General features: G+C 42.7%; 1 protein-coding gene across 1 annotated transcript; it reads left to right on the top strand.

Moving 5' to 3' along the window:
* Window positions 1–22,340, top strand: LOC147663654 (BTB/POZ domain-containing protein KCTD14-like). The gene is made up of 2 exons (XM_086950290.1): window positions 1–169; window positions 18,228–22,340. The coding sequence occupies exons 1-2, from the start codon at window positions 110–112 to the stop codon at window positions 18,897–18,899; spliced, it is 732 nt and encodes a 243-aa protein (XP_086806416.1). The 5' UTR covers window positions 1–109; the 3' UTR covers window positions 18,900–22,340.
* The last annotated feature ends 4,804 nt before the right edge of the window (window positions 22,341–27,144 follow it).

Raw genomic sequence — 27,144 nt, 5'->3', positions numbered from 1 at the left:
ACCTGCGCCCAGCCCAGGCTGAGTGCAGCGCAGACAGCTCAGGGACCCACGTAAGAAGCAACAATAACGGAGGGCTTGGATAACCTGGAGGGGCGAAGCTCCAGCCACCATGAGCATCTCATCATCAGATTACAAGTCCAGCGGCAAGCAGATCACAGTCGGAAACACGGTCAGTACTACTCATCTGAATACATAGTCTAGTGATTCCTTGTTTGTGTCCAGCATTTATATGAATATTTATTTTTTACGTTAAAGGGGGCAAGAGGCTCATTAAATATTCAAGTTCGAATGCACTATCACCGAAGTTGCATGGTAACTTTTACTGTAAACCCTATTAGGAAGAGATAAAAGCAGTTTAATCGGAGTTAAACGTCATGTTTCGCCAATTTGTATTGATTATTGTATTTTGGAAACAAAATGACATTCTCATTCATTAGGACCGAGTTTCGTACCTAGTAAAATTAGATAAAGGTACCTCTTACACTTTGGGGTATGTACAGTTTTAATCAACTGGGTGTGAGTTTAACACAATGACACCTGGCGCACTGCCATACTAACTGGATGCGAGTCTCACTCACGCCTTTGAGCACCACCTCGCTAGTTGGGTGTGGAGTCTCGTTCATAGGGTGTGAAGTTTTCATTTTGGAGCTCAGTTTTTCTATTCAAATGCGCTGAACGCTTTTGAATGAGCTATGAATAATGAGAAAGAAGGAGTTGCTGTGCCTAGTGTGAGAATGCATAACGTGAGTGTTTACTATGAGTGAACGAAATTCGGTGTGGGCGGGGATTACCTGTAATTTGCACAACCCAAAAATGTACCTCAACACTACAGAACGACCACTATTTGATGACTCTGAGACTGTGATAAACCACAATTTCATTGGGCAATGTGTCCCCGATTTAAGGCACCTCCCAATACATACGACTATCGGAAAACAGTCAATTTAATAAAAGGGTCCACATAATAACTGAGTTCTAGATCAGTGGAATGGTTAAAAGGTTTTATTACAAATTGAAAAGTAAGACAATACTCAGCACATAGTGTAGAGATAGGGTTTCAGAAGCACTGTGATGACTGCCTCACACGTCTCAAAGGAGTTCTTCTTTTTTTCATGAGGTGGTAAAGATTGCATGTAACAGTTGTGAAAGGCATCTGAAACCATTTTAATAAAACTCTCTTAAAACCCATCGGGCTAGTCTTTTCTGTGATTCTTGAGCAGTAGCTTCAGATATGTCTTGCCTTTAGATCACACATGAATTAAGCGAGTCCTTCATCAATCAATCAACTTTCTTATAAAGTGCGACTGCTCACCTGCAAGAGTCTCAAGGCGGAGGGAATCTGCTCTTCAGTTGACAAGCCAGGTCTTGAGGTCCTTCCTAAATTGCGACAGCAATGGTGATTGCCTTAGGTGCAGAGGCAGGGAGTTCCAGGTCTTCGCAGCGAGTTAGTAGGATCTTCCTCCAACCGTGGTCTTGCAGATCTGTAGGATGGTGGCCAGGGCCAGTTGGGGGGAGCGTAGAAGTCTGGTGGAAGTGTAGAAGGAGAGGTGGTGGTTGAGGTATGCAGGCCGGGCGTTGTAGAGGGCTTTGTAGGGGTGTGTGAGGAGTTTGAAAGTAATTCTTTTGTTGATAGGTGGCCAGTGAATGTCTCTCAGGTGGCCGGTGATGTGACTGCTGCGTGGAGGTTCAGAATGTATCTGGCGGAGGCGTTCTAGATGTTCTGCAGTTTCGTTTGGAGTTTCTGGGCAGGGCCGGCGTAGAGTGCATTTCCATAGTTGAGTCTGCTGCTGATGAGTGCATGGCCTAATGGAGCTGGCTTTAGGTAAAGAATCCATCAAAGGAGAGAGTTCAGCTAGAGGATTGGGTGTACTGGACCCATATAATTTTAGATAGCATGTGGCAAATTCCTGAGTTACTGCTGTCTGCTTCAACCAAGCTCCCCCATATTCAGTTTCTGCCACTCTCTCCACTAGTTTACTCTCATTCTACTTCTTACTTGGTATTTTCTCCTTTCACTCTGATAACGTTTCTTTATGTGCACTGTGAGAGATACAGAGAACATAAAGTTTACTCTTTATTTTGAATCCTCAAGGAGCCAATCGGGAAGTTACAACAAAAGCCTGCTCTATATTGATTTTCAACAGGAGAATAATCAATGATAAAGTCTTTTAAAAGGTCCATGTGGTGAATATTGTCACACGTCATCTCCAAATCCAAGCAGACCTGGTCAAACTAAGGAACATTTTAGAATGAATGATATTTATTTTAAACGTTTTATATAGCGCAAACATGACCCAACAGGGTATTGGAGCACTTTACAAAGAGTCATAAACACATAAGATGGAGAAAAGTGAGGCTAAACAACAAAGTTGTTGTGACAGGTACAGATGGTCCGCTCTGAGCTAATGGAGAAGGAACAGTAAAACGCAAAGATAAAAAATATACAATGGCATAAGTAAGCAATAGAACATGGGTGTTAAATATAGCAAAATGTTAAGGAACGATACAGGATGTAGTAATGCCAAACTGGGCGAGGAGACCCGTACAGAGCCAGACTGACAAGATAATAAACCACGGCTAATTTCTAGTTCAGAAAGTATTTATCAGTAAAACTTTCACTTCTTCTTTTTTTATTTGAAGCATTCACTTAGGTTTCCGGAGGCAGAGCTTTCCAGATTTTCGGGGCAATACTAGAGAAGACCTGAGTATATGTCTTCTTTCTTTGAATTTTTTTTGGTTTTAGCAGCAGAATGTTAGAGCTCCTAGAGTATAGTCAACCGCCAGAATGTTCCAGTTTTTGAGCGAGGTACAGAGGGGTGTTGAAATGAAGGGCTTTATGAATCATGCAGGCAATATTTTGTTGTATCCTGGGCTCGTATGGGAGCCAATTTAGGTATTTAAAATGTAGAGAGATGTGATTGCTTTTTTGGATTCTGTGATTCGCCTTGCAGCCAAGTTCATAGAGGCCATACGTGGAGCGAATTTGTTGCCAGTTAGACTGCAAAGGGTTGCACTGCCATATTCCAAACTTGAGATGACTAAGACTTGAACAGCAGACTTGAAGTCATGAGGCGGGGAGGAAGGGTTTTATTTTTCTTAGGATGCTCAGTTAGTTCGCTCCTTTGGTAGTTGAGCTGACATCCTGCATGTTCAAGTTCTTATCTAGTATTACATCCAGAGATCTTGTTGAGTCTATGATGTGTAGTATGCAGTGGAGAGCCATTAGATGTTTCAGATATTCTTCAATAGTGGGATATTGCTTGGATGGGATGATTAGGAGGAATTCTGTTTTTAGGGAGTTACGTTTGAGATGGTTGGAGGTTAGCCAGTTTTGGGTTTTGTGTAGGGTTTTGTTGAGTGACTTGATATCATCTGGGGATAGATTTCCAGGTACAATTGGGTGTCATCAGCATACATGTGAAAGTGGATGTTAGATGCTTTGAGGATTTCAGTTAGAAGCTCCATAAACAAGTTAGTGTGTGGGTGAAAGCGAGTACCCATGAGGAACCCCGAGTGAGAATGGAGTGGAATTGGAAAGGGACTGATTGACTTAAATTCTTTGTGTTACACTGTGGGAAAACGAGGCAAACCATTTTAACACTCTCCCAGATAGACCCATCCTGCATTCCATTAGGTGAAGGAGATTGTCACTTTTGTGAGTATCAAAAGCTGACTAGAGGTTGAGGAGGATTGGAAGGCAGGAAGCATTGTAAGCACATCATTGACAATGTGAGTAAGGGCTGTTTCGGTGCTGTGACTGATGAAATCCACATTGGAATTGATCAAGTAGCTGGTATTCATCTATGTGGTTACATCGTTGGACATGTTCACATTTCTCAAGGAGCTTCAATAGTTAGAATGTTAGTGATTGGTCGGAAGTTATTCAAGTCCTCTGGATCTGCAGTGTTTTTTTAAGAATGGGCGAAACCTGCCCCGACTTTAGGTAGTCCAGGATCTCACCTTGTAGTAGGAAGGCATTTACTATCTTGGTGCAGAAGGGGACTAAGGACCTCTTCATCTCAGTAAAGAAATTAGAGGGAAGGGGATCACTGAAGTGATTTGAGGGTTTCAGTGTTGAAAGAATGAGTATGAAGATTTCGTCAAAGATTGTGAATTGACTCCTATAGGCACAGTGTTTTGGGGGTGTGAACAATTGCAGGATGAGGCTGTGGAGGAAGGGGTGAGGAGGAGTTGAAAGAGGGTAGGACTGTGATACAGGACTTGGTATAGGATCCAGTTTTCTTCATTTCACTGGATGGCTACTTAAAAGTGGATTTCCCACAGAACCCTCACCTGCCCTACATAATCCTTCTGCCACACAGTTTCTCGGTCTTTATTTAATTTTCTGATATTTAGAGAGCAAGTTCTTCTCCACCTTAAATTATTGAAGAACAGCCCCTATACATCCCTGTTCAGTGCCTAAGAGGGTACTCCTCCTTTCTGAGGGTGCATCTATGATATAGGGTAGGGGACACATTTTGGAGAACTTAGGAAATTGATATGTAGCAAATTGAGTAGCCCACCAAACGAGGTCCTGCATTTTATTCAGGAGCATTGACTAATCCTCATCATAGGTTTATGTGACATGTTTTTGTTTTAGCACTGTTCATTTTTGTCCGCCTCTCCGAAGGTTAGTGGGTGATTTAGGGATCCTCCTTGTTGTCCATGCATTGGTAGTTCTAATCAGTATACCCTTCATTTTTGTTTATTTTGCAAGTTGTATAAGTTACCATGGCTACGTTGTTTGAGCTCATAGCTGAGGACATGTTCTTTTAGACAATGTATATCTGCTGTGTTTTTCTTTTTTTACAACAGCTGAATTTGGTTGATATTTGTCTTGCTCTAATATCCTTTATGCTACAGGCACTTGTGGTAATGTGGTAGAAGGTTCCTAGCAAATGTATGTTCTGGAAATGGAATCTGATGGATTTCAGGGAGGAATGGAATGGTTGGCGTGGGACAGGTGTAGCAGTTTCCAGACTGAGGGAAGAGTGGAGGTCAGTGGATGCTGTGGTGGCATTTTGTGATGAGCATATTTTCTCAGATATCACCTACACTGCGAGTTTGGAAATAAACCACTTACAAATTTGCTGCTGCCGCCTATGGTGCTTTCTTCAGCACTAAAGTTCAAGGAAAGGTTTCAGAATGAGATGTTTAATATTACATACAGTATTAAAGTAGTTTTTATTGGTGAACCGTTTTGTTTTATTAATTGGATTCTATTAATGATATTTTAATATATGAACTGTCTTTTATTATATGTAACTACTAGTGATATGTTCTGGTATTTTTTTATGGTTTGTATAACCAAATAAAGATTCTATAGCATTGAAACGAGTAGCCCAGTCTGTAAACATAAAGATAGGGCAGATAAGTGGGAGGTTTAAGGTTTGAAAAGTGAAGGATTGAATGCAAAATAGACAGTGTGTTATCAGTTTTTCCTGGTGTCTACGTTCTCGAGCATGAGTTGATTTTTGTACTATTGTGCTACAAACAGCACTTTTTTGATCCTGGGTATTGTTGCTTTTCTTGTGTTCTTGGCATGTGTGGTGTCTTTTTTTTTTCTTCATGAATTATGTCTGTTACAGCTTTTTTTTCTGGATTTCTGCCTGCTTTAACCCTCTGTTCTCCTTTTTCCATGTTGGTTGCTTCTTCTTTGCACATGATGGTCGTGTTGGAGTGTCTCTATCTTTCTCCACCCTTTTTAGGTCTCTCCTACGCAGCGCGCATGAGCTGCATAGGAAGGAGACCTTTAGCCATTGATTCTCCTTTTGAGCCAAAAACCTGCACGCGTTGCATTGCCTTCAATGGCAACGCGTGCACGTTTGGCGATTCCCTTCCGGGATCGCGCACCGGCGCCAAATGTCAGCAATTATTGGGCCTTGCTGCTTTCTCCCGCAAGGGAATCCGGCTTAGGCTCCTTCCTCTCTCCCCTCCCCCTGCTGCTGTGGGAGGCGTGCTTGTGCTTGTTCTCCCTTGTTTTTTTTTTTTACTGTTGCCTGTCCACGTGCTTGTTCGAATCTCTCAGTCTTGATGCGAGTACGCCCCTCTCTTTCTCCCATTTTGCCAACTGTCCCAATTTAATTGAGAAAAGCGCTCCTCTTTGTCGATGAGGCACAAAGCCAGACCGCGTTCAAAAGAAGCACGTAGAGCAGAGAGACAAACTGAAGAGGGAAGCGCAGATCCATCTGCGAGAGGAGACCGAGCCTGTCTCCAAATGTGTCTCTGTCACAGGGTAAACCCAGTGTCGGCTCTAACCAGCTGTCTGTGTGTGCCTCTCACAGTCTGTGACTTGCCTTGCTTGCTGTGCATGTGCACCACTCCCACAGCATGCATTTGTTCCCCTCACACAGCCTGCCTCTAGTATATTTCAGAGACTGTCGCTGCACATGCTTCTTTCATATTCTCTCACTCTACGGGCATCTCTCAGACCGTCTCTGTGCCACCCCTTGCAGAGTTTCTCTTTGTGTGTGGCTTTCGCAGTCTGTCGCTGTCTGTGCCCATCACACACTTCTGTTCCATCTTCTACAACAGTCAGAATCTAAATGCTTCGCACAGTCTGTCTCCATTACCCTTTCGCACAGTCTGTCTCTCTGCGTGGGCTTTTCCCACAATCTGTCTCAAGGCATCTTTCTACTTTAGCTTCTCAAAAATTCCGTTAGTGAAAAATTCCTAAAAGCATGGCTTTATGACTCTCTCAGAACAGTCCTGCACCTACCAGGCAGACTGTCTCTTGTGTGTGACCTTCTTGCAGCCTGTCCCTGCGCGTGCTAGCCTTGCAATCTGTTGCGAGAGCTTCACTTTGCAATCAACCCATACGACACCTTTCGCTGTCTGCACCACCTCTCGCATAGTCTATTTGCCTCTCCCACCGCCTGTCTTTCACAGTGTCACTCACACCCTATCCATGTGTGCCTATGTCAGACCGTCTGTGCCTTTCTGTCACAGTCCACTCGCAGCCAGTCCACACATGTTCCCGTTTTACACCCTGTCTATCGCTGTCTCCCTCTCTAATGCTGCCCATGTGTGCCTCCCTCACAGCCTGTATCTCGTTGTATGTCTCGCACATGCTCTCCATGTGTGAACATCTGACAGTCCAAATCAAAAATAACTTAATTCGCATTTGACGCACTGAAGCAGGCATCTTAACTTTGTTTTTTCTGGGAGACGGTATACTCCCTATTAACCAGGTCGCACAATAAACCACACATCCGCTCATCCTTGAATGTATCATCTGGTCTGCCTGGTACAAGAGACTTTTCGCACTGTCCCATCTCCACGTCTGCGACCAAATATTCCTTAATGTGCTTCACTATCGGTCTAATACAAAAAAGCATTGACATAGCCAATAGGTCTCGCCTTTGGGACCTTATAAGTGTTTAGCCATGCAACAGTTGATGTTGTTGCACCAAGGATATTGTGCTGCATAACTAAATACTTATACGGTCCCAAAAGCGAGACCTATTGGCTATGCCAATGCTTGTTAGGTCTGTTGTTAGTCATGAACAGGGCACGAGTCGGGAGTACACTGCGTCCACCCACTTTTTTCACAGGGTGTACGCCGTCCCCCCTGCCAAGAAGTTGGGCCCCACAGAAATATGCTGAACTTGTCCTGATGTAAGACACTGGGACACGTTCAGAAGCGCCTGCACGTTGTATGCTTTCCATTTCCAGCAGCATCGTGCAGGCAGCAAGGGGTGTTTTTTTTAAACCTCCAGTCAGACCGAAGTTAGGGGGCCATCAGGCCTCCTTTTGTTTGACTATCTTGACTGAAGGCGGCCTGGAAGTTGAACCTCACATAATGTAAATGCCACAGAGGGAAACAAAGGCACACCGTTTGCTATTTCCTCACAGGTACTTAAGAGACAGTGGCGGCTTCTCCATGGGGGCGTTTGGGCGCCGCCCCCCTGCTTTCTCGCTGTGCGACAAGGCAGAAACAAATGGTAGTTATTGCCGTAATAACTACCATTTGTTTCTGCCTTCTTGCACGGTGAGAAAGCAGAAGTTCCTGGTTTAAAGTGGGCGGTGTTACTCGAGGGCAGGGGGGAGCAGCTTGCCCACTGTTGTTAATACTGTCTGTTTGGGCAGCCTGAGAAGCTTCCCAAACAGACAGTATTAACAACAGTAGGAAAGCCGCTCCCCCCTGCCCTCGAGTAACACCCACTCTCCCTGTCTCTCTGTATGCTGCAGCATACAGAGAGAAATGACGCGGGTAGGGCAGCCGGCTGAACCAATCACAGCGCTGGCTGCGGTGGAGGGGATGGAGGCTGCCTTCCGCGCCGCCTTCCTGATGACGTGCTGCATGACTTGAAAACCAGGACGGCGGGAGTCGGGACGGAGTCTCCGGACGGTAGTTTACCGGCCGTGACTGGCTAGGCTATTCAGGTGTGGTTCTGAGAAGCAGTGGTTATATGGGGGTGGTTCAAGGGGTGCACAAACATTTACGGTAACAAAGATGGGGGTGATGGACTAGTATTCATGTACAAAGCAGGTATGTGAAACTAGCGGTTTGGTACTGGGCACGGCTGGTTGTAAGAGGAGTGCATTGACACAAACGAGGGGTAAATGTTGGTGGCACAGAATAAAGGAGTTGAAGGGTAAAACGAATGGTTTTGAAAGAAAGTTTGGCTTTTCATGAAAACATAAGGGGCAAAATTAACTCATGAAGGGGTTGATTGGAGGACATGAACTTGGGGATTGTAATATTAACCTTGAGATATGCGCGTGGCTGGCTGCTTCCTCCAGTGACGCACTTTCTCTCCTTGAGAAGAAGTCGGATTGTTAGCATTCATCATGCCCCGGTGTAATCATGTGAGAGACCTTTCTACCACCATTTCCGTGAGGTGTTGCTAGAAGTGAGAATGAGTGAGAGAATGTGATTTAAGAGTGAGCGAGTAAATGTGAGAGGTAGTGAATATGAGTGAGCCAAATGTTGAATAAAATGGGGTGAAAGTCTGGCAGGTATGACGCCCTACCACTTTCAAAAATCACCAGCCGCCACTGTTAAGAGATGCATGCATTTGCCTTTGTTCTGTCCCTGTATATATATAAGTGCAGACGCTGTAAAACTCAGATGGGGTGGTCTGTCCTAGTATTTACACAAATAATTTAAATAACACTTTTCTTTTATTGAGCTACGTCGTGACTACATGTGCTGTGATGGCATGCATCATGATGTCACTTGCATAGTGCCTAGCTTGGTCAGTCCCCCCACTTCTTTTTATAGGACTTGTGAAGTTGTGCCCTGGCCATGACCTTTTAATTTTGCTCAAGTTATGGATACAATATGCTTTAATATAGGGGCATTCAGCCAGCCCTCTTCATTCAGTTGTCTACTTCTGGGTCATGCACATTTCACTTCCTCCCCAACAGCATAAGGCAATGGGTCAGTCCACTCCAGCTATAATCTCTTAGCAGATTTTGTGCAATGACTGTCTGCTGATACTTTTGATCTTCAGCATTTGCGATTGTTGGGGTAATGATTCCAATTACACTTCACTGTGAGGGATGGCATTGCTCTCTCTCACAAGAGCACATCCGCGTACAAGGTAGTTCCCTTATGTACCACGGACTGCTATGGCAATGTGTGCTTATTGTGACAAACTTTTTTTGCTTTCAGCTGTTTTTTTTTTTTTTTTTTTTTTTTTTTTTACATTAAATATTGGTGAAGGTTAGGCAGCTCCCCCAAAACTAAAGTTTGATAGAAACCATGAGGACAAAACAGCCAATGACAGCCAAACGTTGGCAGCCTTCTCCAGAACTATTGACTTTGCCAGTACTTGTTTTGCATGAAAACAAGCTACAAGTAGAAGATCTTTGTGTTTGATCATGTATAATCTGAATATGTTTTCATCTTGGGTGTTTAGTTCAGGTAGGGTCATTTCTGCTTTCTTGGAGTTTTGAGAGACCGGGGTGAGAGGTGTAGGTAGAGAAGGTTCTGAGTCATAACCAAAGAAATATGGCCAATGTAAAACTATTTCAATGTAGTTACAGGTCTGCTGTTCTTTTACTGAAGGGGTTGAAATATTTCTGAAGCTTAATGCATTACAGTGGTTTATGCAAAGTCAAGATAATGACTCACTAAGAGAGTGTCTACTGAATGGCATTATGTCTTGTAGTTCCTGTTTGCATTACTTTGAAGATTTTGTAGTGCTTTATTTAGGCTCTACCAAACTGCAGCAAATACTACAGCTTCTGGCATTTTAAGGTGAGAGTTTATGCACTCTTGTGTTAAGATGAATTTCTGCACGTCCCTTTCACTGTCTAAAAGTCTAGTGGACCAGCAGATTCACACTGTTGGCAAATAATTGCTTGCTTGAATCATTTTGTAAATATTTAGTGAGTACTGTCCGTTTTTTGTTTGAAAGCTTCTAGAGACTTCATAGAGCAGCGTTTCACAATTATTAGTGTTTGCAAATATTTCTTTTGTAGTTGAAAAATTATAATTTTGGAAAACTCATACCTCCAATTCTGCTCTTACAATTGGTTACGACCTAATATTGGTTGCTCTAGGCCCACCAAAGCTATCCTGTGTTTCTCATCGCAACTTTCTGCTGACTTCGCTCGGATTCTTAGGCTCCTGTTTCTGAAATCCTGAAATGTAGCTATTTTATTGTGTAAGACCACGTTAAAAAATACCATATTTCTAAATACTTCCTCCAGTGTTTCTGCAATAAAAAAGATGTGCTTAACAACACGTATACATTTAAAAAGTGCACTCTCCCTGTTCTGTGCTAGGCCTGTCTCCGACTGTGACAGGATCTGACTCCTCCCTGTGACCTGGGGGCAGCACCACACATGCCTTCGTTACTGATAGTGGACTAATGTCCCTAGTTTGGATTTAGAACATAGAGCGGTGGTCGCAGCATTTAGTGGTTAACAGAATCAGTAGTGTGACCAGACCTTTTATCTGGCTTGCTCAGGTTGTCTCACATCTTTAAAGGTCTGCTTCTAACTTTTGCCCAGATTCTTGCGCTGACATCCAGAGTGCATGGTTGTGTGTGTGTGTGTGTGTGTGTGTATGTAGCCAGTGTAGCACATACATGGTGTGCGAATGAGCCAGAGTATGGATTCCAGCGGAATTAATTTTGGATACCCCTGGCCTGGCCTAACACAAGATGGAGGTTGAGGACTGTGCTCCTAGTCTGGAAGTGTACTACTTGCATTCCTGCAGCTGGTCGGAGGAACCCCAGACACTGAAGTGAGGGAAATGGAGACCGGGTTCCTGAGAGGCAGTTTGTTTGGAAGGAGTTTGTTTAGTCTCTCCGAGCTCTGCCATTTGGTGGTCTGTAAGAGTGAGTGGTGAACTGCAGTCTCTGTTGTGAAAGGTGACGAAGTGTCCAGGTGAAACCTGCCCTTTTTTTCTTTCACTGAATGCTCTTTTTAGCTGGTCTGGTATTGGCTAGATGCAGAAACCTCTGTGCCTTTATTGTGGATGTTCCAGGATAGAGACAACCCCAGTGGGGGTGGGACAGGGTGTGGGGCGTGTGGTGTGTGCAATCTCTCGGTACACAAAGGTTGGGTCTGGAGAACAGCTTGGAAAGGAGAATTGAGAGAAGAATCCCCTTAAACCAGTTCTACAGTGGATCCCTTGTCTGGGAGCTGTGTATAAGTGGGATACAAACCACCCCACTTGGTTCCAGTTCCACGTTCTCTAAGACTAAGGAAGGGAGTACTCTGCAGAGTGCTCACAAGACTGTTGTGCCACCACAGCTGGTGTCTACCTTACAGCCAGACTGCCAGAGATGGCTGGACAGCACTAAAATCTGGATTCCCTGCAGGAGGAGCTGTGTCCCTGCCCTTGAATGCCTAGAAGTGTGCCTGCCTGAGACTGAAGGGCCTGCTTGCCCTGGAAAAGGAGCAACTGTTTACAAAAGAGCTAGGTTCAGCCTCTCCCACGTGAATGAGTGAGAAGCGATCTACCTGAGAGCGATATTGGAGGACCCTGGTGCCTGTGGGTCTCCACAGGCTCGAATTCCTGTTCGTGGGAACGCAAATTGGCTTCCAGGAGCTTCAGGCAGGGGAAAGATAATTTTGTAAAAGTTACTTTTCATTAATATTTATTAAAAGTCCAACTTCACCATTGAATTGGATTTTTAAAAACTATTACAAATAGGTGTCCAATTATTTTTCTAACTGATACGTTTCCCGAGACACAGTATTAGTATTGTAATCTGTACTCTAGTTTTCTACATAGGACAGCTAGGCCTACCACAGTGAAAATAACTTTTGAGTGCTGTAACGACTGGTAAATCAGATATGCCAATCATGAGATCACTAATCCATAACAACAATTTACAAAGGGAGCACGTGCACTTTGTCACTGAACAGCCGTGGCAAAGTGCCCAAAGCATTTAGACCAGCAAAACGAGTCCAATACACAGCAAAAACACAGGAGGAAAGGCAAAAAATGCAGGGGAGACCCACACCAATGGTGCCAGGTCTAACACTATTTAATAAGCGGTCATAAGTGTAAAGGGTTTCATGGCACTAATCCACACTTATGGTCTATAAATCCTTTGTCGATGGTATATGCCATGTTTTCTGGTGTGTGATCACCTAACTTCCTCTTTGGTCTCTCTTGGTGAAACCTTGGCATCCAGTTTCTTTGTCTAGAACTTCCTGTTGTCTCTGCTTTGCATAAATTCTACTTATCTCCTCCCAATCCAACTTGACACGCTTGGACACTCCTTTTCTCCCACTTGTTTCCTGCTTCGAACAGATAACCACCCCTGTTCCAACCTGTCTTTTGTGCCTCTTTTGGCGAACCCATCCGAATATGCACCATGGACCACCTGCCCCATCTTGCTACGCCCTTTTCAGGCATGCTGTACAAACACACTGCCCTGCGACCTTGAAGCATATTATACCATCCAGCCCTCAGCACATTTTCTCTTGAGCGGGTTTATTTCTAACTGGAGAGCTAAGAAAGGGGTGCAACACCCACTTGGCTGAAATAGTTTTACCCCTTTCACCATTGTGCAGTGGGCTAGTGGATGCTGCAGGACATATTTCCGAGTAAAGCTTGTTTGAGCCTTCACTGTTTTCAAGTCCTTTTTTAAAATTTATATGTGCCCGCTTGCACTTAGAACATGTACTGTTTACTTTTTAAACCATCATTCTCCATGCAATAGGTCTCGCATTACTGAAAGTTTGAGTTATTGGGGTTTCAAATAATTATGCAACACCAGTAGCTCAAACTTTCAGTAATGCAAGAGCTATTGCATTGCAAATACTTGTTACTACTGAACCCTAGTGAAAGGGGTTTCTTGTTTGCACTAGCGCCCACAGCGCCCTTGCTATACCACTGGCTCAAGGCATACATTGGGTGCATGCGCATCACAGCATACACCAGCAAATCGATGAACACAGATCTGCACAGCCCAAATGTCCTTTCTTATCACCTTTCCCTTTCATTGCAACCACTGCCTGGTAAAGGAACAGGGTTCACAATACCATTTAAAGGTGCTCATTGTGAGGCTCGCATTGATGGTAATGATGGATGAAAACAAAGACAACACACCTCCAACCACACACCCTATATGGTGTAGCATGCTACCCATCAAGGCAAGTGCTTCAGCGCCCACATGGGGTAGTAAGCACTATATAAATATTGCAATACAATACTAGTACACAAAAAGATGTGGTGTTCCGTTATTGAACTGATTGCTATAATTTCCCCTCAGTAACCAGCTGTATATACATGAGACTGAAGTGTTCATGCATATACATTCTCCTGCTGTTTGAATTCTGTTACTTTTCAATGTAGTAGACAACATTCCAGTTGCTTGTCTAGACTTTTGAACTACTAATTTACAATAGAATTTCCTATCCATTCAGACAAGTGATCTGTGGCTCTTTCAAAAATGCACTTTCCCAACAACCTGCTCGGTAATAAAGCCATGCACCATTTGAAAACACAAGAGGGTGGTGGGGTCTCCCCTTTACAGAGATCAAAGAAAATCTCCTCACATGCCAATTGCAGTCTGAAACGGTTTATTGACAAAAGAAAAATTGGTGTTTTGTGATTCACAAAGTTAATCAGCCAGGTGTTCTCCGGCAAAGGTCAATAGCGGTAAACTTGTGGAAAGAAGACCGTACTCACATTTATGTTCTACTCTCCAAAAATTTCTAGTAGTAGCCTCTTTGTAATTGCTTAAAATGAACACAAGTTACCAAGTTGAGCTCATGAGAACTAGAGAGAGCGGTCTTCAAATAGTACCAAAAATGTACACAGTTTTTGGTTGAACAATCTCGTCTCAAACGTTCATACCGTAGGATCCGACATGAGGCTCCATCTCAGAGATAGGCTCTTTGCGTGGCCAATGTTAGCCCTTGCAAAAACTAGTGGCGATTGAACTAATACAGGTTAGTGCATTTTTGGTTTTCACACAGGCTATGAGCAGGTCCTACGTTATAAAAAGAAAACAGCAGAGGGACTAGGAGGTCGTGCGGTGCTAGAGTTCTAACACCGATGATGCTACTCAAGTTTTGGCAAAATACATCCCCCCGCGCCCCCCCCCCCCCCACCACCCCCCGATTTATATGCATTAACCAAAACAAATGTTCTTCTTAAAAACGGTATTTCAAAAAGAGTTACCCCTGACACCATAAATTACACAATTATCTTTCTTACAGAAGTCCCTTTTATTGACTGTGTATTCAAATCTATTTTTTCTACTTTTTTTGTATATATATTTTTGTATCACACACCAACTTTTCCATTTTTACCTTATATACAATACATTAACAATATTTACATCATATTACTCATACTGTACATATATCTACATCCATTTGTTGTCAATATTTTGATATGAAATCAACTCTTGTATATACAAACACAAAATCTTACTTAACTGAGATTTGCAAGATCGCACATTTTCTCGATCATAACTTACTTCATGTATATACAAACAAATAGTCCTACTTAATTAGTGTTGTCAAGATCACCCGCTTTCTTGATCAGATCCACATGTCTAATTCGTGGTCCTTAAACAATGCAGTCAACAACTGTATCTTATGCTTTTAGTTCATAGTACATGTTCTGGGGAATATATCTTTTTTCCACCGGATGTTCGTAACTTGTTGTAACGTTAAATTATAATTATATGACCAATATAATATCGCCGACGCGTTTCGACCTTGTCGATGTGGGACCTTCACTCTTGATTTTATTAAGGTCTTCTTCAGGGCTGTTTTTAGTGAATTGTAGGACAAATTTTCATCTATAATAAGGATAGATTATCTCTGTTAGTGGCCAGAATATATATCAAGTAGTATTACATTGCATGTATTAATGTCATTACCCTTTAGCCTCATTTGTATACATACCCGCCTTCTTGTTGATGGTGGGTATGTTTGTCTATTCTCACCTGTGTAGCAAAAGGTATTTATTTATTATTTCATAATTGCTTATTTCTTGACTTTCAGCACTTAGTTTATCTGACGTGCAATCATACATTACATACCCTCAGTGTAGCGTAGTTTACTGTGAGGGGAACCTGGTTTGTATTTCTTCTATGTGACTTTACCGTGGATGGATTGTCCCGTTTTTTTCTTTTCTGTTGAGTAAAGCAGTGGATAATGTAAGTAAGCGTGTTTGAAATATCCTGCCGATACTCTGCTTATTACGTAAACGATCTCTTATGCTCTCTAGACAAAGTATCTGCGTTGACTATTTTGTAGAGTAGATCATTATTGTTGTCTTTTTGAGGCGTTTTTGTTACAGCTTCTACAGCGGGCGCTTTGCTTTTAACTGGCTTTTAGGTCTTTTGCCTGATTTTTTTTTTTAACGTATATGTAGCTTCGTACCTTTTTCTTTGCGTCCAAACTGCTTTTTCTTATATCGTCTCACGGGACTGATCGCCTTCGTGTCTTCGGCGTCCTCGTCGCCGTTATACTTCCGAGTTTGGAGTTTACGTTCTTTGTGTTTCGGATGGCGTGGTATCCCTGCGACGATGTCGCGTACATTTTTGGGTTGCTCGTAAACAGAGACCACAATTAGGAGTTTTCAAATGAAGAATAAACATCTGAAAAGCAGGTCTTCACATCCAACGACCTACAGTCAAATAGGATAACTAAGATGACCCTAAGGAGATAAACGTTGCAAATGAAAATGAAACACAAACCTAACATACTCATATATGAAAATATAATGCTATTTAACATTTAAAAGACGATCCAACAGTATGAGTCTGCATATACATATGCCAACATTGAAAATGAATGATACAAAAACAGACGGACAGAAAATACAACTTTGAACTACAATCCCCAGCAACCCAAAAATTTACGCGACATCGTCGCAGGGATATCACGCCATCCGAAACACAAAGAACGTAAACTCCAAACTCGGAAGTATACCGGCAATGAGGACGAGGACGCCGAAGACACGAAGGCGATCAGTCCCATGAGACGATATAAGAAAAAGCAGTTTGGACGCAAAGAAAAGGTACGAAGCTACATTTACGTTAAAAAATCGGGCAAAAGACCTGAAAGCCAGTTAAAAGCGAAGCGCCCGCTGTAGAAGCTGTAACAAAAACGCCTCAAAAAGACAACAATAATGATCTACTCTACAAAATAGTCAACGCAGATACTTTGTCTAGAGAGCATAAGAGATCGTTTACGTAATAAGCAGAGTATCGGCAGGATATTTCAAACACGCTTACTTACGTTATCCACTGCTTTACTCAACAGAAAAGAAAAAAACGGGACAATCCATCCACGGCAAAGTCACATAGAAGAAATACAAACCAGGTTCCTCTCACAGTAAACTACGCTACACTGAGGGTATGTAATGTATAATTGCACGTCAGATAAACTAAGTGCTGAAAGTCAACAAAAAAGCAATTATGAAATAATAAATAAATACCTTTTGCTACACAGGTGAGAATAGACAAACATACCCACCATCAACAAGAAGGCGGGTATGTATACAAATGAGACTAAAGGGCAATGACATTAATACATGCAATGTAATACTACTTGATATATATTCTGGCCACTAAAATAGATAATCTATCGTTTTTATAGATGAACATTTGTCCTACAATACACTAAAAACAGCCCTGAAGAAGACCTTAATAAAATCAAGAGTGAAGGTCCCACATCGACAAGGTCGAAACGCGTCGGCGATATTATATTGGTCATATAATTATAATTGAACGTTACAACAAGTTACGAACATCCGGTGGAAAAAAGATATATTCCCCGATACATGTACTATGAACTAAAAGCATAAGATACAGTTGTTGACTGCATTGTTTAAGGACCACGAATTAGACATGTGGATATGATCAAGAAAGCGGGTGATCTTGACAACACTAATTAAGTAGGACTATTTGTTTGTATATACATGAAGTAAGTTATGATCTTGCAAATCTCAGTTAAGTAAGATTTTGTGTTTGTATATACAAGAGTTGATTTCATATCAAAATATTGACAACAAATGGATGTAGATATATGTACAGTATGAGTAATATGATGTAAATATTGTAAATGTATTGTATATAAGGTAAAAAAAGAAAAGTTGATGTGTGGTACAAAAATAAATATATATGCAAAAAAAGGAGAAAAAATAGATTTGAATACAGTCAATAAAAAGGACTTCTGTAAGAAAGATAATTGTGTAATTTATGGTGTCAGGGGTAACTTTTTGAAATACTTGCATATCTGATTCAAGCCCCTGTTCTCCTTAAAGAATCATCCCCTTTATATAGAACAAACTTCTTAAAAACGGTGTCATTCTTGTTTGTTCCCACTTTTCCTCCAGTAAAAAAAAGTGCACCATAGGTGTGAACTGAAATGGGTTAGGTGGGTTGGTGAAAATGCAGATTAATCGGTGTGGTTTGTTATAACAGTCCAGAAATATTACACAACCTATGTCTCTTAATTGTTTCAGCCTTTGATGCGGTTTTTGGTGCCAAAGTGCAACATTTCAAGTAACACACCTGGAGAAATCCGAGAGTGTGCTGGAGGACCAGCAAAATAAATACATCCTCAACCTCTCTCTTCTCCCGTCTTGGAACCTGCCCTTCTGTCCATGTGATGTTTAAGCACTGCCTGTCTGCTGGCGGAGCTAGTATAATAGCGGATGTTCATGTATTCTTGAAGCAACAATGCTTGTATTTAGAATTGTCCTTGTCCCAAAGATATGCAACTTATTAAGCTTTCAGATTTGCTGTGTAGAAGAAAATAAACCTTTTGTGTTTTTGTCTCTTTCCTAGACCTCAGCCATTGTGCAGCTAAATGTCGGGGGAGAAATCTTCACCACCACCATCAGCACACTGAAGAAATGCCAGGGCTCTAAACTCTATGATCTGTTCAGCGGACAGCCCAAGTTGAGAGTGGATTCAGAGGGAAGATTCTTCATAGACCGAGATGGCACATATTTTAGGTATATCCTCGAATTCCTTCGCAGCAACGTGGTTCCCACCCAGTTCGTGCAAGATGTTTATAGGGAGGCCTTGTTTTATGAGATTGATCCATTGGTGAAGCAGCTTGAGGACTCTCCGTTGATCTTTGGCGAACAGGTTGGCAGGAAGCAGTTCTTGGCTCGGGTACCCAACTATCGTGAGAACATTGAAGTGATGATCCGTATCGCCAGGGCTGAGGCAGTGGCCTCGCGACACTCCAACGTGATTGTGTGCATTGTCAGGACTGAGGAGGACGCCAACAAATGTCACGATGCCCTGAATACCCTTGACACAGACAAAGATTCTGTGGTGAAGTTTGGACCCTGGAAGGCATCCCCGTCCGTTTTAGACCTATTGGACTGTATTAAAATTGACATTGAGGCAAAGGGCTACAAAACGTTGTACCAACCTCATGTTGCTGACAAAGGCTTCCGTTTTAAATCCTATGACTTCTTTTACAAGTTTCTGTTTACATGGTGGTAACGGGCAAACAATGGACTATAAGAAGCAGCAGAAAAGCTAATTTCAAAAACATTTCCCACAGAAGAGGCACACTATATAGCAAATTTTACTGTGCATGTTTGCATTGTCAATGGAGGAAAACCTGTGACCAGCCAGTTAACGTATCACAAGGACTTTGTTCCATCACATACTTTGCAGACCAAGCAATAAGCAACAGTGGTTGTGCCTGTTGAACTAACTGAGTCCATAAGTTGTCTTTTTTTTAAATCCAAAATATCCTTTTAAAAGGCATACAGGACTTCCATAAGTTTAAGGTTCTGCTAAACTGTTGTGACTTGCAAAAGAAGGATATAGAAATTGTGCAATTCAAATATTGCAAATGATTTAGGAAATTCTATGCTGAAGGATGGAGGCTGTATTGACACGAGTAGCGTAGCCCAAAAATTAGAGCGTTATGAAATCCTAAACAAAGGTTATTCCTGTCAGGGGTTTCAAACGTTTTGTAATGGAATTATAAGTACAAGTCACCAGGACAAAGTGATCACAATGTGAGTGCTTTAACTGCCTTGTAATCAGTATTGCTTAGAAGTTTAACACAAAACCTTGTGTGTGTACATACTTTATATCCCTATGGATGTGGTATGTAGAGAAGTGCCTTGTCCACCACTATTTATACTCGGTAGCTATGAAATTAGAATTTTGCATCAATTGGACCCACTCGCAGTTCTGCAAAGCGAGTTTGGGCCAAACCTTTTACTATCAGTTGGCAAACTAGGCCACAAATAAAAATAAGCACAAGTAGGCCGAACCCTATTTTTGGTATTTTAAGCCGCACACTGGTTAAAGTTTTTAAAGTATGACCTTCTTTCAAAGATTAGATAGTCATCTATGCCCATTTACCAGGAGGATACAGGACATGCAGTTGTCCAAATGATGGACAAGATAAACTGCCAAAGATCCTTTTCTTTAAACCGGGAGAAAAGCCCCAAACATTTCTGGACTACCTACTCCTGTTACGTGGTCATGTTTTGTGAAGAAAATGACTACTAATCTCCAATGCTGGCAACTAACCTGCAAAGGAGTGCAAAAATGGACATAGGATCGTTTTTAATATCTGAGCTGCTGCTTTCTCTCTGTCATGAAAATGTGGATGTGTCATGTGTGCTCTCTACCTCTCTAGGTGCCAAAACGTAATTAGAAAAAAAATGCAGACTGTGTTGTCGTCTTTGCTAGTTGATTTCGTACTCCTACATTGTTAGGTTACCTGGAATCAAGCATTGCCTCAAACGATGACATGCATGGTTGATATTCTGTTGTAAGCGAGGGTAGAAATGGAGTTTACATTTGTTGTATGTAGTAGTAAGTGAAGCATTCTTTAAAAATAAGCCAGAGCTTTCTGTAGCAAGAAACTGTGTACATGAAAAATATTGAACTGGAAACGGAGGCACACCTTAAAAACAAATAATTGAGGAAGAGGTTTTGTTTACTCGTAGGTTCAGCTGCAGAAAAATGTACTTCTGGGAGGAAGAAATCTTTCAAAGTTTAAACGGTCTATTGATTGAAAATGTTTTTGTGTGTTAAATTAGAGAAGTCAATCTATCTATTGGTTTCTTGTTTGAGGCACACATTTGAGAAATATAATTATGTACCTTCTTAATTGTGAAAAAGGAAAGAAATTGTCCAACGCAATGCCAGCCTTTGTAGAGTGTGAGAAGTGCCTGCTCTGTCATTTGCTGCTTTATGCATTGTTGGCAAAGTATTATACCTCCTACGTGCGTTGTTTTCCCAATTGGTAATGTGTACATTTGGATGCCTTACTGTTTATTTGACCTTATCATCTGCAACCAAGGGCGTATGGCCAATGCCAAGAGGCATTGAGCCTCATTAAATACACCACACTGGCCAAAAATGTACGGCCTCCGAGTGTGAATCACAATGTATTAAGCAAGTTTTGGCCAAACTGTCATGGCAGTCCAGTGATATTACAGTACCTAATATTCAGACTACCTTTTGTTGAGAAGGAGCGATGGCTGCCAGTTTAGGCTGCTTTAGCCACAGGAGTTGGAACAATTCAATGGTGGTTAGACTGGAGGCAGCTTTCTTTCGGAATGGGTGCAACTTTTAAAATTAGCCATAAATCTGTCTCTATGTGCTCTTATAGAGCAGAGCTGGTAAGCACCGGTGAAACCAGAGGAAGAAAGACCTGGACTGCCCCATTAAATGGCATGCAGCCATGTCACACCTCACTCTTAATGTTTGTCCAGCATGTGAGTTTTTTTGGTCCAGAGTACATTTGTGACTGTTTCATATGTGTAGCACTACATTTCACCTGTTTACAGCATTGGACTTAGGCCATCTGTTAGTGGACCAAATGCATGACCCAACGATAAAAATATGGTATACCAAATAAAAGTAACACAAAGCATCTCCACCATTTACAGCAGGGTGTCTCAAACCCCTGAGAGGAGATGCCAGAGAGGCTGATAGAAGAAAACTGTGATGGGTTTGCCAATTGAGTCTAATTCTTCCTGTCAGAAATTATAATTCAATTAGTGATGTGGAAAAAGGAGGAAGCAGGCAAACATAGTTGTTACTCTTTGGTTGCAAAGAATGTGCACAGCCAGCTTGAGCGAGTTGCAGCTCATCTCTGAATTTAGCTGTATATGACGCCTTCGCTGGTAAGGAAGATCAGAAGGTTCAGGGGTCATCTAAATTTAATTTAACCAATTTGCCCTGAAAGTGTTATAGAAATAGTTTAGTACAGTACTAAACTATTTCTATAACACTTAGTACATCTACTTAATGATAAGAGGTTGATGTCTTGATGATCAATGCTGAATGAACATTGTATGGAAAACCCCATCATATGACCAGGACAAACCTCAGAGTTGGTCGGGGAGAAGAGCAGGATTCAATGTCGTATTGTAATCTGTTTGTATGGTTTACAAGTAGTGGTGGCCATGTATGGTCCAGTAAGGGTGCTCCATGCCCAATTAAAAATAAATATCCACATCAAATAAATGTGCATACTAATCCATCTAACTAGGAGTCACTTGCATAGTTGATGGTTATTCAATGAATCTGGCCTCAATTTGACCCCCCTATATCTGCAATAGATAGAAAGAATCCTGTTGGCAGCCGACATTTTGACTGTATGAACAGTGTCATTTAAAAAAGTGTCTTCTCCAAAGGATAATGTTTGTATTAATCTTAATATTAAAAGCAACTTGATGAAGTTCACTAATTAGCATGAAGATAGGCTACTTACATGTACTTACTTTGTGTTTGTACAGCTGACATGCCAAACAAGGACTGTGTCCGATATATGAAGTATACTGTTTTTGTATTAAAAAGTTGCCTTCCAACCTTGGCCAAACCTTATGGTGCTTAAAAAGTATTTGGAGCTTTTGTACAGGTTTTTGTTCAGGGAAGTGAAGCAAATAAAATAAGTAGTTTTGAACGCTCTCCACTGTTTTGGTGCTTTATATGTGATAGGTTATGTCAGATAATGCTCATGTTGTGTTACATTCCTTCCAGGCCCCGGTTCAGACCACCGATCGAATACACATAAATCAAGAGCCAACAGGCACAACTCCCTACTTTATTTTTTTTAAACATACATTTATTAGCATTTATAGTATACAATACATGAGTGAAGACACGTCCGTATATATGAAACGTCAAGAGGAGCATGGCAAGTAAGGGGAATTCAAGAATGATACAGTGTTTAAACTCCTAGAGTCAATGGAAGCATCTCCCCATGAGGGACAAGGATAAGAAATAACATAGCAGTCCCATAGTGGAAGTGAGGCCGAGCAGTGTGGACCAACACAGATGTAATACGCAAAACGAATTGCTCCATTCCCTTCCCCCGCATTGTCCCATCCAGAACATGGCCAGCACCTCTAATTATACAATGCCTCAAAAATTATGACTGTCTATTCCAGAGCACAGTTTCACACATACTAGTACTCCAGAGCAAGATAAAGGAGATTTGTAGAGGACAACTCGTAAACTAGAAGAAAAAAATAAACGTTTCGGGGATCAATTCAAATTAGCTAATACAGAGAAGGCAGAGTATCACACAGGGAGTGGTCAGATGGTCACACAGTGGACAACTGATGGTGGTTGTGGGGTGGGGGGGGCAGTGGGAACAATAGGCATGAGTCCAGAGGGAAGGCAAGTAGGCGCACACCCAACAGCTCTACAACCAAAAGAGGGTTGCATCCCAACCGGGGGCCACAGCTGTCTATCTCTCCTAGTGTATGCTCCTTCCCTCATCCGTGTCCTCTGAGTGGTTACAGTCTCTGTAGGTCTTGTCTGCCCCTTGGGGCCCTCCTCCGCGTCTACCTCCGGGAGTTCTCACAACTCTAACACCGCTGTCCACAAACCCTGCTATCTGATGCCTCCACACACATCAGGCGTCCTGCCTAAGTAGGGCCCTCTCCTCAGCCCTGGTCCACACAGTAACCTCCTTCACCCTGGTCCTACCCGCCGGCCTCACCATGGACTTCCAGGCCATGCCATCCTTCTCCTAAACAGGGCCAAGTCCAGGAACCTATAACCCACCATCCGTGCCTAAGGCCTAGGAAACCACCCCAATAAACAGACCTTCAACATGCAGGCAAGGGTGCGGGCCAGTGTGGTACTTAGTCTACGTATCACTGTCTCCCAAAATGGTTGTAAATGGGACCAGCTCCGGGTCATCTGGCTGAACTCTGCATCCAAAAGTCTAAATCTAGGTCAGCCACGCGGTTCCCCGCTGTAGATGACCTAGAGTCTGGGGCGGGGGGGGGGGGGGGGGGGGGGGGGGTGACAAGTAAGGAAGAGTGACCAAAAGTCAATCAGAAATAACAAAAGGAGCAACAGCATAAAGTAGATACACAACCCCACTCGGGTGTGTATAAAAAGCCCTCACTCACCTACCTGGTAGGTGACATGCTTCATCATCGGGCCCCACTGGAGAGGCGGAGTGCCTCCCCAGTGTGCCTCATGGCCAGAACTACTGCGGAGCAGGTATTTTGTGGATAGACGTGAAAGTGAGTGATTAAAGGTGATAGTGCTATTAAAAATGTCTACAGTGTATCAAAAAAAGGATTTAATGTTTGATCACTTGGAGATATTAAACATGTTGACTGACTACTAATATAGTGGAAATAACCAATCAATATATTTGGCCGAATTTCCCACACCTTAACTTTTAATATGTCCAAGTGATCAAACATTAAATCCTTTTTTTACACATGTATTTTTCACAACTACAAGCACATGTTTTTCCTGCAGCGAGTCCAAGAAGCATTCCAGCATATTAACGGAATCACATCTTGATTTAAATGGAGTGTTTTAGGGCTTGCAGACCTGCGTTGCAGCCCACATGCGTTGCTCGCTCTGTGAGGCTTCTTGTAATCGGGATATTTTAGAAGTGGAGTTGAAGCCCCGTCCATCAATTTGATTGGCTGGTGTCACCGTTTATGCTAAACGCTGGCTCGTGATTCAGAATGAGGCTTATTTGTTACCGCCCTGTCTCCTTCTCGGACGACCCATCCGGACTGGTTCTTTTACTTGCGGCGTTATACAGTCTCCTTTAACTAATGGGTCAGCACTATTTTTTTTTTTAATCATTTGCGTAATGGCGACCGTTCGTTTATATTTGTATTGCGCTTTCACTTAAAGTGAAATCGCGATGCAAATATAAACAAGCGGCTGTTCGCCTAATGGCGACAGCTTGTTTTTAGCTAGAGTTGCAATTGCTCCTCATTGCAATGTCTTAGCAACCACACGGGCGCCAGGCGTAGTATTTTAGCAGGTGCCCAGTTAATTTCTGACCTTGCAAATGCTCGTTTCACATTTCAGGCGTTCATTTGACATTTCCCACATTTCAAGCGTTTATTTCTCTCAGCGCAGCTCCCATTTCACAGTCGCCTCACAGGTCACAAACGCCCCCCCCCCCCCCCCCCCCCCCCCCCCCAACATTGCAGGCATTCATTTAGCTGTGCGCTCACTTGCGTAATTTAAATACCAAACTCACAAAACCGTAGCCGAACGGTGATCCAATGGCTTGTGTGCGGGTGCATAGCCAGGTGTGCCAGAAGAATCATAAGCATTTACTAAATGTGTGTGGATTTACATACAAATTAGAAATTCATCAGTTAAAAGAACGTATAATCAGAGCCCAGCTCTCGGTAGGACCCGGTGCTGCCTGACTCTCGGAGGCAGACTGAGGCCTTTGTTTTTGTGTAGCGTGTGTGATAATAGAATGCTTTCCTCTCCAGTCCTGTGTACAAACTGCAGCCATAGCAACACATATGGCACCGCACATGATGTTTGTGTCACAGTGCCTGCTTCGTGCTTTTTTGGGAGACCTTGAATTAAATGCATATTTTTATCCGTTAACAAAATAAACTTTTGGACGGAATCATGCCGTTTGCATGGCTGGGGGAGAGCAGTTTCTATCATCACCAATTGGGGGCTCACAGCCAGTTGCCGCCCGTGCAGATAATCCATCAGCTGGTGAGTTACAGCCTGTCCTGGATCTGACCTGTTCCTGTCCGTACGATGCGCCGTGATGTGGATTCATGAGTCCTGCATCTGCCGGGATCTATGAGGCATATTAAAGACCGCCCCCCCGTAGCTCAATATGGCGCACTCGTTAGGTGCATGATGTTGGACTGATGATGTAATGTCCAAGTTACTGAAAGAGGTAAAGCTAGCTTTTTTCCACTAGCCGGGCATGAATGACTCACAGCGAACGGCTTCAGGTGAATTTATTTCACTTGGTCGGAGACTGATCAAAGCTATTGATTGTGCAGTAGGTGCAGTTGCACCAGGTCCGAATCTGTTAAAACATAACAAGTAGCTTGGGGTAGTCCGTTGCCTTGTTGCTTTAGGTATCATGGCACCCTTGCTATGTCTCTGGTTCGGAGGTCTAGGAGTAGGTGATGCCTGATATCTCTAATGTAGGCTCCTTCGATGAGTTTGACAGCTCATCAGAATTTACATGTTTGACAAGGACAGAGCTGAAAGTTTGATGAAGGGGATTCAGAGGAAGCAAGGATCACTGATCCGAAGGGAAGTCTAGCTCAGGTGAGTATGAGTATGACTTGGGGTAGGATTGTTGGAGACAGATGATCCTACATCAGGCCCTATCATAATCCCGCTTCCTGTCCTATGACTCAGTTTTCATCAAGCATTTGCTTGTTTTAAAAACCAAAACCTAAATAAAAGGCATTGTCATTTATAATACCATTAGCTCAAACTCTCATAAATGCGAGACCTATTGCATTGCAAATGCTTGTTCTAAGTAGCACGTGATTCCTGCACCCTTTAATTCCTGCTCAAGACTACTTGCTCTTGTCAGCCACTTTCTCCAGCATAAAATCGGATCGCTGTTCAAATATTTTTAGGCAACGACCCCATATTTCTGTAAATGGGATAAGGCGAGATGTCCTTTGCATGTCACAGACCCTCGGGTTCTAAGGAAAGAAAGGGCTGCGCTGGAGAGAGTTATGACAGTAAATTAGCTCCAGAAAGCAGACCTAGTTTCATTTCCTGCGAACCAAGTTGTTGCTCTGAAAATTATTCTTGGCAAAAACAGATGTTTATGTCGCTGGGGCTCAGGTGGAGTACAGTAGCCCCCACCCCCAATTCACCTCGCTGTAATTTGGGGAGAAAAAACTGCTGTGCTCGTGTTTGTTACCGTACTACAGAAGCCTTTTTCCAACATCTGGTCCCTGCAGTGCCACTTTAGGTCAGAGCAGCTGATTGGTGTCCGTCCTGACTGCAATTAAGAGCCAACATGCACTACAGCACATGTGCTAATTATTCTGGAAAAAAAAGGAACTGCCAACCAGTCAGTTGACAACCACTGCACTGATTTGCTTTCAGCCAGCCCTGCCCCTTTCCCTTTATGTGAATGGCTTTCTGCTAGCCTCGCCCCGGCCATTTCATAAGCATCCCATTTCAAACCCTAACACAGCTGCTTTGTGCAGCCACTCTCATCAATCTCCTCGCTTGTGCTTCGGGGACGAGGAATTCCTCGTCCAGGCAGCACATGTGGAGGAGGACTCGACATCACAAAAACAAATGTAAATTTTCAATTGTTTCATAGAGTAGCACCTGCTTCATTCTCTCCATTTTGTCTCCTCCTCAGTGCTGGCAGGGCAACGCCCCCTTCACCCCTTCATGCCAGCCGCAACATGCCACATAACCCTGTGTGCGATGTCCCTAAGACTGCATATAATATTTGTAAGTCACCACTACAGCAGGC

This window comes from Lissotriton vulgaris, unplaced genomic scaffold (assembly GCF_964263255.1).
Source record: "Lissotriton vulgaris unplaced genomic scaffold, aLisVul1.2 SCAFFOLD_292, whole genome shotgun sequence".
Lineage (NCBI taxonomy): Eukaryota > Metazoa > Chordata > Amphibia > Caudata > Salamandridae > Lissotriton > Lissotriton vulgaris.
The sequence above is the reverse complement of the archived record's forward strand: the minus strand, read 5'-3'. Positions and strand labels throughout refer to the sequence as shown.

Coding starts and splice junctions, on each gene's coding strand:
- LOC147663654 (XM_086950290.1), top strand. CDS start 110: ATGAGCATCTCATCATCAGATTACAAGTCCAGCGGCAAGCAGATCACA. Junction 170..18,227: donor AGATCACAGTCGGAAACACG/GTCAGTACTACT, acceptor TCTCTTTCCTAG/ACCTCAGCCATTGTGCAGCT.